The sequence below is a fragment of the Meleagris gallopavo genome, chromosome 10 (genome assembly GCF_905368555.1).
Source record: "Meleagris gallopavo chromosome 10, MGAL_WU_HG_1.1, whole genome shotgun sequence".
In the NCBI taxonomy this organism is placed as follows: Eukaryota; Metazoa; Chordata; class Aves; order Galliformes; family Phasianidae; genus Meleagris; species Meleagris gallopavo.
The window spans coordinates 10,690,061-10,705,905 of record NC_139413.1 but is presented as its reverse complement, the minus strand read 5'-3'; the positions used below and the strand labels follow the sequence as shown (position 1 = coordinate 10,705,905).

At 37.1% G+C, this 15,845-nt stretch overlaps 1 protein-coding gene across 2 annotated transcripts; it reads left to right on the top strand.

Moving 5' to 3' along the window:
* The first annotated feature begins 1,178 nt into the window (after positions 1-1,178).
* Positions 1,179-15,739, top strand: RNPC3 (RNA binding region (RNP1, RRM) containing 3). Of its 2 annotated transcripts, none has more exons than XM_085232276.1 (15): positions 1,179-1,435; positions 1,777-1,824; positions 3,288-3,406; positions 4,473-4,553; positions 5,284-5,395; positions 5,883-5,951; positions 6,579-6,727; positions 7,421-7,546; positions 8,148-8,284; positions 9,139-9,300; positions 9,461-9,555; positions 9,633-9,691; positions 11,052-11,184; positions 11,880-11,952; positions 15,529-15,739. In XM_085232276.1, exons 1-14 carry the CDS (start codon positions 1,232-1,234, stop codon positions 11,937-11,939), a joined length of 1,554 nt encoding a protein of 517 aa, XP_085088402.1. In that variant the 5' UTR covers positions 1,179-1,231; the 3' UTR covers positions 11,940-11,952; positions 15,529-15,739. The 2 variants fall into 2 exon arrangements, with proteins under 2 accessions (XP_085088402.1, XP_085088401.1); XM_085232275.1 differs by having other exon boundaries at positions 14,633-15,739.
* Positions 15,740-15,845: the final 106 nt, after the last annotated feature.

Sequence of the window (15,845 nt, the reverse complement as noted above, 5' to 3'; positions counted from 1 at the left end):
TTAACTTTAGGATGCAAATAAATGCTTTCCAAGGAATTGGGAACCCATTAACTCATACCATCTAAAAACAAACTACAGCATTTCTAGTGGAGTCCTGCATTTTCATCATTCTACATGTCACTGACATTTGTTGGCTTCATAAACAACTGTAACTGACAGGTCAAGTTGGATTTTCGCTACACAGGACAATGGCATTGGCCTCTGGCCACTGCTGATCTGTCATTAGTAGACAACTTTATGGGGTCAGTAATGAATGAATGGTGTCCAAAATATTAGGAAATTCTGCAAAACTCATTTTGATTTTTTTAAAACTTTTTTCAAAATTTTAGTGACATTTTTCATGCCACTTTTAGTGTTCAGTGTCACTGAAAAAACACCTCTTTTTATTTTTTTTTTTTCCTTCTCTGACTAGAGCTCAATCACATTTCTCAGTTTTGAGAGAAAAAAAATGTATTTTGAATTACATTGTCATTTCACCATCTGGTAAGTGATCTACAGATGAAGGACTGGAGTGCATTAGAGAGCTCAAATGAAAGTGAAAAGTTTGCTTTGCTAAAAAATGCATATCTGCATAAAATGTCCTTCTGTATCCTTACCTGGGAGTGGACCTAAAGGTCTAGTTTACACAGAATGGAGCAACAAAGCTGCCACTGATTTTCTTTTGCAATGCTAACACTCCTACCTGCTACAACTACATGTTGACCAACATTTTAGAGTCTCCTGAATTTATAAAATACTAGGCCGCAGTTCACAAAGCTGGTCGGTATTAAAATTTCAACATCAGAAAACACGGTATTGCTGGTGTCATAGTGAAAGTACACTGCAGTATTTTCCTCTGTGCCAATTCTTCCACTTGTCTTTGAATTCACACATGTTTCCTAGCCTATGTGAACGGTATCAACAAAAATGCAGCAGCTATAAGATCCTAGAAGAAATCGCTGCTAAATTTCTGCTTTGCTCCTTGATGTATTTCCAAACACTGCATTTCCCCAGCTTTTTCTCCCTAGTGGCAGAGGGGCTGAGCCGGCCGTTACTGCAAGTCACGCAGAGCAGGCGCCGCCACGCGGACAGCCGCAGCCGCTTCCCGCCCAAACGCGCCCCAGCCCGGCTCCACAGCAGCCCCGCCCCGACGGCTGAGGCGTCTCGCGCCGCCTGCCCGCAGAGGTGCGGGAGTCAGCCTCTGCTCTCGCGCGACTTGTGGCGCTGCCGTCGCTTCCGGCCTCGCGCTGCAATGGCGGCGTCGGGCGGCGAGGAGGAGCGGGCAGGTGGCGCGGCGCTGGGCGCGGGGCAGTGTCACCCCGGCGTGGCGCGACGGCGTGGGCGGACGCTCCTGGTGCGGCACCTGCCCGCCGAGCTGACCGCGGCGGAGAAGGAGGATCTGCTGCAGCACTTCGGGGCGGTGGCCGTGCGCGTCCTGTCGGACCACGGACGGCTGGTGAGGGCGCGGGCGGGAGGAGGCCCGGGCCGTCTCCTTCCTGGCTCGGTGTGGCCCGGAGGACATCGGCCTTGCCCGTGCTTTGGAAGGAGCGGGGCAGCGCGGGGTACTCGCTGGGGGGGCAGAGATCCGCCCCGCAGCTTTGCCTTTTAGAATCGTAGAGTCGTTTGACTTGGAGGGAACCTTTAAAGGTCTTCACTCCAATGCAGAAACTTCTTATTCTGATTTCTTACAAAGAACGTTCACTAAGCCTTTGCCATCCGCCATCATTAGAAGAATGATAACGAAATTTTCTTACCTTTCTGATTTGAACTCAGTACGGCATTTTGTTTGTTTTCCAGAAACATACTGCTTTTGCTACTTTTCCTAGTGAAAATGCTGCTGTAAAGGTTTGTATTCAAATTTGTTGTTGTTTTAGCAAAGGGCTTCTCTGTATTGTTATTTGTTCCATAGTGTTTTACATGTGATCTGGTATAGAGCAACCTAAAATGTTACTGTTTCAGGAGCGTCCTGTTTTTATCTGGGACAGAATTGACTTCCTTCCTAGTGTCTGGTATGATGCTGTGTTTTGGCTTTAGGAGAAAACCGATGTTGATAACACAGAGATGTTTCGGTTGTTACTGAACAGTGGTGTACAGAACCAAGGATGTTTCAGGTTCTCAGGTTCTCATACTGTCCTGCCAGCACGGGGGCTGGGGAGCACAAGGAGCCAGGAGGGGACAGAACCAGGACAGCTGACATAAACGGGCCAAACAGTATTCCATACCGTATGGTGCCGTGCATAAAAAAAAAACCTTGAAAAATGGAGGGGAGTTGGGCAGACAGGCAGCTGCTGCTTGGAGACTGCATTGGTCAGCAGGTGGTGAGCGATTGCTTGTACATCATTTGGTTTGCAAATACACATATGTATAAACTTTCTATCTACCTATCTATATAACTACCATTATTTCTCTCTTCCATCTTTGTAAATAGTTCTTATCTCAATCTGTGAGTTCTAACTTTTTTTTCTGACTCTCCCCCATATCACTGGGAGAGAGGTGGCTGTGAGCGAAAGGCTGCGTGGTGTTTAGCTGCTTGCAGGGTTAAATCATAAGGAGAAGGATTTGCAAAAAAAAAAACAACCCACTTGCATAGTCATAGGTCTTTGAAAGTCATCTGGTCCAACCTGTGACTTAGAACAAGGCAAAGTCACATGAGATGATGCTGATGGTGTTTTGCCTAGGATGCTTGTGCATTCTTGTATAAGCTGTGAAACAAACCTAAGTTGCTTGTCTCGTGCACAATTGGGTATATGACAAAATTTAGACATAGTGAAGTAAACAGCTCAAAGCTGCCTTTTGTGCCCAACCTCAATAATAATAAGAAAAATGTCGTGTTAATGGAGGACGTGTGTAAAAAGATATTACTAGTGATGCCTTTTAAATCTGACTGGTGAAAAGCCTCTGTCCTGAATGCCACTCTTACATTCGAGATCATTTATTAAGTCGTGCTATAAAGTAATATTGGAATAAGGCGCAAAGACTTTTGAAATAAACAGTGGTGAATTTAGGTTGCTTTGTGTCTGGTGTTGGTAGACTGTCAAGACTTGCAGAGAACTAGAGCTTCACCATGTAACAACTAGGCAATTTATAATTTACAGATTCTGAAATAGTGCTGGTAGACTACAGCATGTGTGTAGTTTGTGAGAGAGGCATTTGTTTCTTGAAATCAGAGATTTACTAGTGTGTGTAATAAGTGTTGAGGCTGCAGTCCCACTGCTATGTTCAGATTTAAAATTTAAAGTCTTGCTTTGAAACAATCTGATATTTTTCCTCTTCTGTTTCTTTCCTTTTTCCTTAATAATCATTTGAAGGCTTTGTCAAGACTGCATCAGCTGAAACTTTTAGGGCACACGTTAGTTGTTGAATTTGCAAAGGAGCAAGATAGCGTGCAGGTACTTAACCAGCCTTCACTGTCAGACAGATGTAAAAGGTATGTGGATAATAATTCAATTTGTATGTGTTCAAGGAAGTGTAATTCTGTATTCATGACATTTTCCTGGTACTGTTAAGTAAAAGGGTAAATCATAGCCTTTTAGTAATGTTAATAGGTATGTTCAAATCTGTAGATAAGCGATTTTATTCCACCTATTGGTGTTGTCCCATTCAGTATAATCTTGAAACAATCCTCATCCTTATTCCTGTAGGTTAGTCCTTCACTAGAGATAGTCCTGCTAGTTTTCATGTAGAGCAAGACTCCAGTCTATGTAAGATGACCTCTATGATACCCAGGTTCCTTGTGCTTAGGAGTCTCTTCTGCTTCTTTTTTGTGTCAGTGTTGTAGTTTCATTTTGCCATCAGAAAGTACGTGCAGTGTTTTCCTGGTGTTTCTTTCTAATCTAATTGAGTCAGGCAAAATGGACACCTGTAAGTGTGATTGCGTAGGGCTGTACTATCGAAGTTTGCATCAAACATAAAACAGAATCTCTCTTCAAATGTATAAAGAATATATAAATAAAAATACAAAAATAAATCCTAATTATAGTCATCAAGGACTATGATAGTTTGGATTTCAAATATTTGTTGAGTATTTAATTAAAAAAAAAAAAGCAAATTGTATAGTTAAGCTTTCCGATTTACCTGTACAGTGCGCAGCAAAACGATAAAAGCTATGTCATTGTGCTTAATTAAAATCAGCTGTAGAGCTTTTAAAAGTTAATTAGTCTGCTCTGAATATGAACAAATCAGTAACAATATTTTTTATCTTATAACCTTTGAACAAAGAGTAACACAGATAGTTTTGGTTCTTTTCCTGTGAGTAGATTTAAATGAGAAATGTATAAATACGGGGAGACACTCTTTAATATGGATAAATATTTATTTGCATAGACCTGTCTTACAGGTCTGGCTGCTGTACCTGCTGTAGTAATGCCATTGATGAAAGTTCTTAAAAATACTATACTGATCTATTTATAATATTTTTTGAAATTGAAATGAGAGGTAGGCTGTATGGAAGGCAGTGAACTTTTTCCCTATTTTAATTAATGCTATTTTTTTAGTTCAGAAGAGCCGGTGAAAGAAGAAGAGAAGAAAGAACCAAGCTGTCTTAAAATAGAGAATGGAATTGCACCTAGCCATGGGTTAATATTTTTAACTTTTTAAACTTTTTTGTTCTGTTAAGGTTTATTTTGTTTTAAATGTTATATTCTGTTGAACAAGAGAGAATGTAGTAGTTTTGTTTTATAGAGTACTCCTTTTCTACATGCGTAGCTGTAGGCAATTTTTCGTAAAGATAAAATTCATAGTTCTTCAAGTTTAGGAGTCTTATAGTTGAGTAACGACCGATACTTTGAGCTACAAGTTGCCTACAAGTCTTCTAATGCAGTTTGTCACTTTCTCAGGAGTTTAAGAGCTGAGTGGGCTCTCTTAATGTTAACAACAGAGTACTCCTGATGTTTGGGTTTTAGACAGTTTAGTCTTTTTTTTCTCTGTTTGTATTTTTGCCTACGTGAAGAATAATTTTCTTTTGGGGCTGATTAATCTAGCACTTGGAGTTTTGGGTTTATGATGCTGGAAGATGTTGGTTCTGTCCTGTGTTTGTTAGACTTTCTGTATGTGTAGTTACTTTCCTTGTGTCCAAGCCCAGTAAGTCTGGTATATGCTAGGGGACGTTCTATTCCCCAGTGCTAAAAATGTAATGTGGGTGGCCCAGCCAGTCAAAATGATACGTAACTGTTCTAGGGAGAATGGTAATATTTCAGTGATATTTCAGATGTAACTAACAGCTAAAATTTTTAGTAACCGTTAATTTTTATCAGCTATTTTATTGCAATGGAGCTAAGATTCATTGTTTCTATTATTTTTCCTCAGCCTCACATTTCCTATCAATTCTTGCCTCAAGTATCTGTATCCACCACCTTCAAGCACAATTCTAGCAAATATAGCAAATGCCTTGGCAAGCGTGCCCAAGTTTTATGTCCAGGTAAGTGGGGAAAAAAAAAACAGCAAAAAAAAGGAAGTATAAAAATAAAAACGTGTCCTTTTTCCTCTTCTAGATATCCATAGAAATATTTTTTTACATACTAAATACAAGTTAGCTGTCTTGTGATACTTTTAACCAGCGTTTGTTCTTGGCTACGTTGAGACTTCATTGACCAGAACTATCTGTTACTTCACTGATGTGGAAGGCTTAAGTGGTTGTGATCTTCTGAATTAGGAACACTTATAATTTCATACTGATATGTTTTATGTACTTCTTACTAGCCTTTTCAGGGTGTTGCTTGTATTCACTGTTATTGTTGCATCTCATTTGCTGGCTTTCACATTTTTTGGTAACCTGTGTGGTTGTACTGTCATTAAAACTGCTAATTTCTACCTTTCTACCTGTCAGAAGTAATCAGCTGTGATATCTAGCAAGGAACTGTATTTATTTCTCTAATGGAAGTATTTCTTACCTTGAATCATTTCAGGTACTTCATCTTATGAATAAAATGAATCTTCCTCCGCCTTTTGGACCAATTACTGCTCGCCCTCCCATGGTAACTTTTAAAATAGATGCATTTAGGTACTGGAAAAAGGATTCACAATTTAAAATATAATAAGTGTGATAAGAGATCAGAAGTTCAAACTTCTAAAAGTGATTTTGTATGTAGGTAATTCCTTGTAATATGTGGCTTCCATACTCTTAATGAAAAATCATATTCCTTTCATGAAATCCTCGCTGCTTATAGAAATGGTGTCGTTTTGGTAGCTGTTGGAAAGTTCAGTGTATAAACTGAAATTGTTTAGTAGCTCAGGGCTCCTTTTCTGTGTTCTGAAAAAAAAGTCCTTAGGACTACATGCAATGTTCAAAACAAAACAAAACAAAAAAACCCACAAACCCCTGCAGGGATCTAGTTTCTGCTTTTATATTTAACTCCTCAAATAAAAGGAATGAAATCATCCACTTTTACATATTGGAATTTTTTTTTACTGCAAATTTTTAATTACTAATGTAGTTTATCAAAATAGTGTATAAATCTACGTAAATGTACTGTAAAAAGCCATTTCTTACTATCTTGTAATGTATCGCCTTGGCTTTTTATTGTATACAAAGGAAAACAAGATGCACAAAGTTTTTACTTAACAATCTTTTGTCACTTTTTTTACATTCTCCTCATTACCAGTATGAAGAGTATTTACCAGTGCCTGTGCCACCCCCACCAATTCCACCTCTGCCTCCTGAAGAGCCTCCTTTGCCTGAAGAGGAAGAAGAGCAAGTCTCTAGTGGAGATGAATCAGAGTATGAAAGTGATAACGAGGAGGAAAAAGAGAGGTGTGCATTTTACAGTCATTTTTAAATACATAGTTTTTACTTCTCTGGATACTTGTTCAGCCACTGGTTAAATCTCTGAACACTTGTAGCCTATAGATGTATTCCCAATGTGTTACGAAGCTCCATAGTAAGTGAAAAATGGAGGGATAGTGCTGTTTTGAATGACAGCAGGAGGGTGAATGTGTTCATCTGTGCACAGAAGTTAGGATTTCTTACTTTGAAAAAAAAAAAAAAAAATCCGAAAACTCATAATGAAAAGAGAGTGCAGGTTTAATGAATGAGGCAATGAATTGTTCTCTGGTTTTCTTCAGTTTTTCATATTTTTAGAGAGTAAATTGCTCAGCTTAAATAATTTTGCCTCCTGACTTCCAAAATGCTCTTTGTACATCGAGTGTGTATTGCTAGGAGAAATAATAATGGCAAGAGGGAATAAATGGGAATAAATTATATTAGAAGTGTTTTTAAGCCTTAAAACAATACTCAGTGAAGAAATTGTTGTCTTAATCTGCTACTAAAACTGAAATAAATGAGTTGTGTTCAGAAAAATACATGCATCGACAAATAACTTATATTCTGAAAAGTTGCATTTCAAGGGCTTAAAGGAAGGGAGAAGGGCTGCCTTTACAAGTGAGCATTCTCAAATAAAATATAAACCAATTTGGATCTTTTTTAACTTCATTTTATTTATAATAGAATGACCAAATTGATGGAATTAGCGACCCTTCAACCTAAAAGACCAATAAACACGAAGAAGCGTGGTGTTAGAAAAAAGCAAAGAATTAAGGACTTACTGAATGTTCCCACATGTACTCCACACAGGTTTGTATTATTTTTCTGCTTGCATATTTTCAGAAAAATTATTCTTTTTGCTCAGCGTCTTTGCCCGCATCATGTTTTCTGTAGCATTGTTTTAGTGAAAGTATTCTCTGGTATGTAAGTTGGGCCTAATTGCTTGCAAGGTAGCATTGTTAATGTAGTATGAACTAAAATCTGTTTAACAACCATAGTATTAAAGTTCTACTTCTATCTCTTTCTCTTGCTATCAAAAGACCGTTTTTCATAAAAAATAAAAACAATTTCATGTTACAGTGCTGATAGAAGTGATCTGTATGTATTGCTTGAGGTAATTCTGAAAAACAGAAAAATGGGGGGAGGAGGAGAATAAGAGCTGATTTTGTTTAGATCATCTTGATTTTTGAAATTGCAGTACTGTGGCACAGTAGCCACCAGAGTTTCTATCTAGTGATAATCAGTTGTGATACAAGATTTTTTTGTAACAGTCTTCTTTCTGCAATTGGGTTGGAATATTTTTCACACTGTATGAGAGCAACATCAATGCCAGTTATGAAAAGCTATCAGCAACCTAAATAAGAAAAATAAGTGCCTGTCTGAATGTTTAACACGTTGTTGTTTTAAACAGTAATTTGCACCCTACCCTGTCACCTTCAGATGTCTTTGAGCAACCACAGCATGTAGGTCTTAAAAAGATTGAGTTCCATATTACTACTGACATCCCATCTGTTCTTCAGATAAACTCAGAAAGAGAAGAAAAAAATGGTAAGCATTTGTACTTCAGATTTATCTAATGTGAACTTGATGTGGTTTCGGTATGCGGATGTCTGCTAAAATTCAGACTAGACAATCCTGTTTGTTCTTCTTTTGTATTGGAGAAGATTTTGTAGATAGTATACATCAGAGTTTAAAAACACCAGCTTGCATCTTGTCTGCATTTGTTGCTTTTCGTGTGTTAAAGAGAGCTCAGTGCTTTCATATGGTGCAGGATATAGAGCATTTTCAAGTCTTTCTGTCCTTGTATGTATGTATGTTTATTGTGAATTGCACCTTTTTTTTAATTCTTTTAAACTTTATGTTGCCTGTAGCAAGTACAGTACAAATATATTCTCAGTATTATATATCTTGTAATTGAATGGATCAAGCTAATTTTAGATCTTCTTTTTCCAGCTCTCTCTTAGAGAGTAGTATTAAGATGGTTGCCAGCTTCTTCTCTGTGTTACACTGATAATCTGCAGTAAAAATGCGGGATAGTGGCAGCAGTGAGGGTGTGGTGGTTTCTTATAGGGCTGTGGTTAGTCTGTGTATTTCAGTATTTTAGAGCTTTTTTAAATGAAAATTAAGTAAACCATTGATACAGACTTTGAAAAACTAGCAGGGCTAGTTTTAATTTAACAGGCCTGTGCTGTGACTTGTCTTGGTACTGCAGTTGATTTTGTAGAAAAAATTCTATTTGTACAGTCAGGAATTAATAGAACTTTCCTTAAAGACGTGTTCAGATTTCTTTCCAGAGTCTGCTATAATTAAATGTTAATAAAAGAAATATACTCTTTTTGCTTGCTCTCCTTCCTCTTGTGAATAATCATACAACCTTCTTGTATAATGTGTTCAAATTATAGATCTTTATGCTACCACGGAAGAAATCAATAATACAGGATTTGGAAGAATTTTCCCAACTCCTAGCTCAAATGATAAAATGGAAACAGAGGAAGAAGATGATGAAATACCATCAGAGTTTATTTCTAGAAGAGAACTAGAGAAAAACAGACTTTCTAGAGAAGGTACAACTGTGACAATAAATTATGTAATAGAAGCTGTTTGCTTTGTTGTAATAAAAATTTGAAGTATTTTCTCTATTAGTTTATCATATGCAATTTAGTAATTTGCTTTATTCTTAGTCAAAAAAATAAAACAATTGTCTATTTTTCTGTCTTCTTCAAGAAATGGAAAAATTTTCTGTTTTTAAAAACTATGAGCCAGGTGAACCAAATTGCCGGATATATGTGAAGAATTTGGCTAAACAAGTGCAAGAAAAGGTATGTAAAGAAGAAAAATTAAATATTTGTCAAAAAGGCTTTTTAGCAACTTTCTTATATCAGTCCTTTAATTCCAGGATCTCAAGTTCATTTTCGGAAGATATGTTGACTTTGAGTCAGAACTGGAACGAAATATGTAAGTTAAAATGAAATCTTTGATGTTAGCTTTTTCATATTGGTGAGAACTGTAATTTGAAAACTAGTTATTTCTGTTTTTTTTTCTTTCTGGTGCTGCTTCTTTATTGGGTGAGGAAAGAATGCTTCACTTCTGTGGACACTGTCACAAGTACAGAAATAGGATTATTGTCCACAATTTCTAAAGACTACTATTTTAACTTTAGATTTTAGTTACTAAATATACTATTTTTTGAGTAATGCATAATGAATACAGCATGAATGATTGTGTGAATCTAGTGATTTTGCATACGGGATATTTACTACAGTTGGACACAGACTTACCATCCTGCAGTTTAATACAACCTTTAATAAACAGCATCTCCTAGGCAAAATGTAAGTGGTCTCCTATGGCATAATTCCTGCATCCATTTCGGCTATTCCAGCTTGAAGTATGAGTATTGTTGTGAAATATAAAGGTGTTAGGAAAAAAAACTCCCATGTATTAGTAGTTAAATCCATCTGGTGTTCACAAGTGTTATTCGCCAGAGGTTGGTATTGGGCCCTCCCTGGTCGGATGGGATGAAGATCAACAAGACCAGGTGCCGGCTCCTGCACTTTGGCCACAACAGCTCCAGGTAATGCTGCAGCCTTGGGGCAGAGTGGCTGGAAGACTGCATAGAAGAAATGAACCTCGGGGTGTTGGTTGACCCTTGGCTGAAGATGAGCCAGCAGTGTGCCCAGGTGGCCAAGAAGCCAATGTCATCCTGGCTTCTATCAGAAATGGTGGTGCCAGTAGGAGCAGGGAAGTGATCGTCCATCCCTCTGTAGTCAGCCCTGGTGAGGCCACACCTCGAGTACTGTGTTCGGTTCTGGACCTCTCACTACAGAAAGACATTCAGGCCCTGGAATGTGTCCAGAGAAGGGCTACAAAGCCAGTGAGGCGTCTGGAGCACAAGCCTTAGGAGTGGCTGACAGCTGGGATTGTTTAATCTGGAGGAGGCTCAGGGGTGACCTCCTCACTCTCTACAACTCCCTGAAAAGAGGTGGTAGTCAGATGGGGGGTCGATCTCTTCTCCTGTGGAAGGACGAGAGGGAATGGTCTCAAGTTGCGCCAGGGGAGATTCAAGTTGGACACTAGGAAAAAAGTTTTCTTCAAAAGAATGGTCAAGCACTGGAATGGGCTGCCCAGGAGGGTGGTGGAGTCATTGTCTCTGGAGGTATTCAAGTAACGCTTAGATGTTGTACTGAGGGACATGGTTTAATGGGGAAATATTGACGGTAGGTGAATGACTGGTCTTGATGATTTTTGGGGTTGTTTCCAACCTTAGTGATTCTGTGATTCTATTCTATGATTTCCTAATTCTCTATTTTTCCTCTAGGTTCGATATACGTTTAATGAAAGAAGGCCGTATGAAGGGTCAGGCTTTCATTGGACTTCCAAATGAAAAAGCAGCTGCTAAAGCTTTAAAAGAAGCAAATGGATATGTCTTATTTGAAAAACCCATGGTCGTTGTATCTTTTTTCTTCAAATATTTACATCGCATTCCTTTTGAGTTGTCTGTCAGTATCTAGTTCTGCCTTCTTAGAGGCTTTTGTTAGAAATCTACAGGAAGAAGAGATATGTTACAAAAACTAGACAGAAGAACCTAGTGTACTACTGTAAAATTTATATCTTAAAAATTTGTAGGGACACCATTTGTGAAATAGAAAGGTAAATGAGCCTTACTTAAGATTTAATTGTTTTTCTGTTCTTTGCTCTTTGATACCGTAAGCCCAATCCAAAGGATAGTTTAAGATGTATAGCCATTGCATTTAAATTATGTGGGGTTTTTGAATTGTTTAAACCTGTGTTTGCAGAATTGGGAGATGAAGTGTTTGTTTTGTTTTGTTGGTAGGCTTTTTTTTTTTTTTTTTTTTCTTCTCTTATAATTGCATACAAATTAGTTACTTTGGGGGTATGTATATCATGTTGGGATTTCTACACTCCTTTGATTGGACTGCCCCGTTGTTTGAGTTTGAAATTTTTTCGCATCCTTTCTTACTGTTAAATTAAATGTTCCAAATGTTCCAGTTTTTTATGAGCTCTAGGATATACTCTCTTGAAGTGTGCTGCAGTTCAGCGAGGTCCTATCTTTGACTAGGATTGTGTTGCTTCTTGATTGACTTGTGTTTATCATTGACGCTTGTAGTCCTTAACGGAATCTCAGCAATTTGCTCGTTCGGCTAGACCAAAGCAGGATTCCAATGATGTGAAAAGAAAAAAGTAGAACATAGCAAAAGGTATGGATACTTTGCCTAAAAATGACAGCGTTTTGTTTTTCATTTTGCTGCCTTTTTTTATTTTTTATGATTGCTTTAGGAATAGTGACAGTGAAAGAGAAATACTCCATACAATGTTCTTTTCTTAAATGTACTCTTCTGTCAGGAAACCAGTTTGCAGGATGTGTAGTTGGTTTAAGATTCAAGTTTGCTTTTTCATCTCAACCTCGAGTCTGTTATTTTCCTTATCTTGAGATCCTAGGATAGTTGTCTGCATTTTCTGATCCTTAATGCTGGGAGATTGGAACTTGGGGAGAATGACTTCATGGAATTTGAGCATTTACGTTTTTAGTAATGTTCTGGGATTTGGCTTCAAAAGGAGTGGCAGCTTTGCCCTTTTCTGTCCTTACTCACACCACGCATGCTGTAAAGCTGTTTCGGATATTTGTTCCCAGCAATAAACTTGTTTCTGCCACCTCTGTCAATGAGATCTTAGTACTACTACTGCAGCATCTCTTAAGCTTGTCTGATTTAGGAAATGTTTGTGTTTCTGAAAATATTACTTAATAATGCAGTAATTGAGACTTGCTTTGCTACAGAGTGCACAGGTGCTGATTTTTTTTAAAACATTTGTCTAAATTGATGAGAAATTAACTTTCTGCTAAAAGTAATCACTTCATACAGTACATCTTTACTTCACTAGCACTTACTCTTAAGTATTTGCTTTATTCTAAAGTAACTGAAGCAAAATTGTGAGAATTTCCATGGCCCCCAAAAATTTGGGTACTGAACTGTCTTAGACAGAAACACTGTTCTCAGCCTGCACTCTCTGATAAGGTAGCAAGCTCAAATTTGAAGAGCATTTTATCTGAATTACATGTTATGATTGAACATCTCTCTGGATATCCATCTCCTTATCTTAGAACTTAAAGCTTAGGTTGAGTGCTTTAGAAAAATACTGCTTACTCCTGTATGTTTTTTAATCTGAATGTCTTGGTCATTACTTAAAAAAAAAAAGATTAAAAAAAAAAAACAACAAATAACTCTGAAGTTTGCAATGTGAACAAATAGTTTTAATTTTAAAAAATTATTTTAATTCCCTTGGTATTGTTATTGTGAGGGTAGTATTTATATTTGTAATAACTACTTCAGTTGTAGGCTTCTTGTTCTGTCTGCTGACTTTTCATCAGGTCTCAGTTGAGCTTTTTTACCTTACTTCTAAGGTGCTGTTTGGTCTTACAGGTACTACTTTGACTTGCAACCCACAAATTAGTATCTTTTATTTGATAAAAGATGGCTTGTTCTTACAGGTGTTATTCCGTACTGTTTATTGAAAGCAGACGAATGAACCTTGATTTTGAGCTGTGAGGAACAAGGGTGTGCAGAAGTGTTTCATTTTTTTTTCTTATTCTTTCCTAGTTAAATAAAAAGTATTAGTTATATTTTCTCTAGGGTGTGATAAGAATGTTATTAAAGTTGTTTTAAATGGAAAAAGGAAACTTGAAGTATTTTTAACTAGTAGAAAGCTTTAGATGTGAACTCTGAATGATAATTCTGGCATGTCGTGTATTTCCAACCAGCATAGTGCATTAAATTTGATTCTGACTTTACTAAACATGCTAAATAATACTTGAGTAGCGGAAAGAAAATAACCAGACGCTTACTATATTACTAATCATATTGATGATCAACTCAGAAGGTTTTTTTTAAAATGAGCAAACACTCAAGACATACTTGTACATCTGAAAGTCTGCGTGGGTTGCTTCAGTTTCATGGCTTCAGTAAATGGTGGATGGGACTTCTTCCACGCCTTCACCGTTTATATGTGACAGTCACATGATGCACCACAGACTAACTGAAATCCCTAAGAATCCTAGGCAAAGTACAAATCATTTCTTTACAAATTACTTGCACGCTAATGATGAGGCAGAACCCTTTTTCTGCATTGAATGTGTTTTCCTGTGTCTGCTGAAATACTCTGATAAATGCTAATTTGTGATGCAGAATTCCATTATATAAATCCGAAATTCATGCAGACACCTGGGGAACATGAAGTTTGATTTGTACTGCATCACAGCGTTTTTTCTCTTCTGTAACAAAATTGAATTGTTTTTTTTTTTTTAACTGGAAGAAGCTGTTGATTAATTCATAAACATTATTTATTACTTTCTCTACGAATATTGTTTCTTTGGTGGAGAAAACAACACATAATGGTTTATAAAAACACTGCGTGACTTACTGCTAACTGAAATGCCTTTTTCTTGATGAACGACAAAAATGTCAGTATTTGGAGCAACTATTTTTCTGTGGGTAAAATAGAGTTTTTTGATATAAGGGTTATGTAAAAGAAACTGATGCTGAGAGATCATCAGCTTCTTTGTAGAGAAGTGACCTGAAACCCTGCATTGAGTGGAAGCGTGTTTGGGTTTTGGATCTGATGGAGAAAGTGAGTCTGTAAAATATCAAAGACTTGAGGAAGAATTAATGAAACAAAAATCTGCTATTGTCAAATATAGTTCAAGTTATCGAAAGATGGATTTACTTTTGAATACTGAGTTAGTGACGGTGGGTTCACCAGACTGGGTCAAAAGTGTATTTATTAAGTTATACATTTTTGTTTATGATAGGCAGCATAAATTTAATGTGTGTGCAATTTTGAGAATTAAGTAAAATTAAACAACATTCTGCTGTTCTTCTTTAGAAACATTCCTGCGTATATACTGCAATAATTCTGTCATGCAGAGTGTATCCTTTCTTGTTGTATCCTTTTACGTGCAATGTTTCCCATAGCACTCAACCACCTCTAACTTCTCACCTAGAATAGGTTTGGGGAGGAGCTCATGCATTTTAAAGCCTGAATTTAAAAGTAGCACTTTTTCAGGGGGAAAAAAAAAAAAGAGTTTTCTGTTGGGTGAATAGTTGAAATGAACTTTCCTAATTTTAAAAGGTGGCTTTCACCTTTCTCTTCAAAGCTCATATCATTTATTTCATTTCTGATACAGTTCCTTAGCTTGTCTGAGCTACAAGTGTTTCACTGATGTGTGTGGAGCTGTGCTGGGCTCACAACCGAGGATGTCATTTTTAAATAAATCATTTGGTTTAAATTATGTCACAAGGCCACGATTAATGTTACTAGAGGGTTGATGTGTTCTTAGAATGTTTGATTACTGTTGTCCTACTGTATGAGAAACTGTTGATTTTCAGTTTGTACACTTGTCTTTTGGTTTTTGAACAGAGCAAAATCCAACAGTGTCTCACAATGCAGTTATAGAGTTCAGAATTAATTACTAGTCACTGTTACCGTTTTTGTTGTTTCTTTCATCCTTCAATGAGGTAGTGTTGTTGATGGTGACGTTTGATTTTTTTTTTATTTTGTATTTACATTATCATTTTTCATTTACTGTTCATTTAAACTAATGAAAAAATGAAATTACATTCATTTAAACTAATACAGCCTGTACCTGCTGAGTCAGTTTTTTTTCAGATACTCAGAAGTCTTATAATCTTAAACATCTTTCAATTTAGTTGTGAAAAGAAAGCATGTCACTGCTAGGATCTAGTTGTTCACGCTGGTAACACACCTTTGTGATGTTCCAGGTTCCTTTTGCGTTCCATCCTGTCAAGAGTTCTCAAGCCTGGGGAGGAAGCAGTACAACCATCGGGACTCTGGAACTGTGCGTAGAGCATTTCTAAAGTATTTGAGGCAGAGTATAAACTTCCTCATCTTAAAGATTCCAAGTCTGAAGGCTTACATGATAAATGTTAGTTTGCTTTTGAAGTTTCTAATAAATTATTTCTTTTCCCTTGATGTTACGTTTTTCTTTTGTTGGGAGGTTTGTGAATGGAAAGGAGAAGCAAGACACAAATGCTTATTCTTTAAGCTTTAGGGTTTTTTTGTTTACCTTTTGCCCAAA

Coding starts and splice junctions, on each gene's coding strand:
- RNPC3 (XM_085232276.1), top strand. CDS start 1,232: ATGGCGGCGTCGGGCGGCGAGGAGGAGCGGGCAGGTGGCGCGGCGCTG. Junction 8,285..9,138: donor AGAAAGAGAAGAAAAAAATG/GTAAGCATTTGT, acceptor TTCAAATTATAG/ATCTTTATGCTACCACGGAA. Junction 9,301..9,460: donor AAACAGACTTTCTAGAGAAG/GTACAACTGTGA, acceptor GTCTTCTTCAAG/AAATGGAAAAATTTTCTGTT.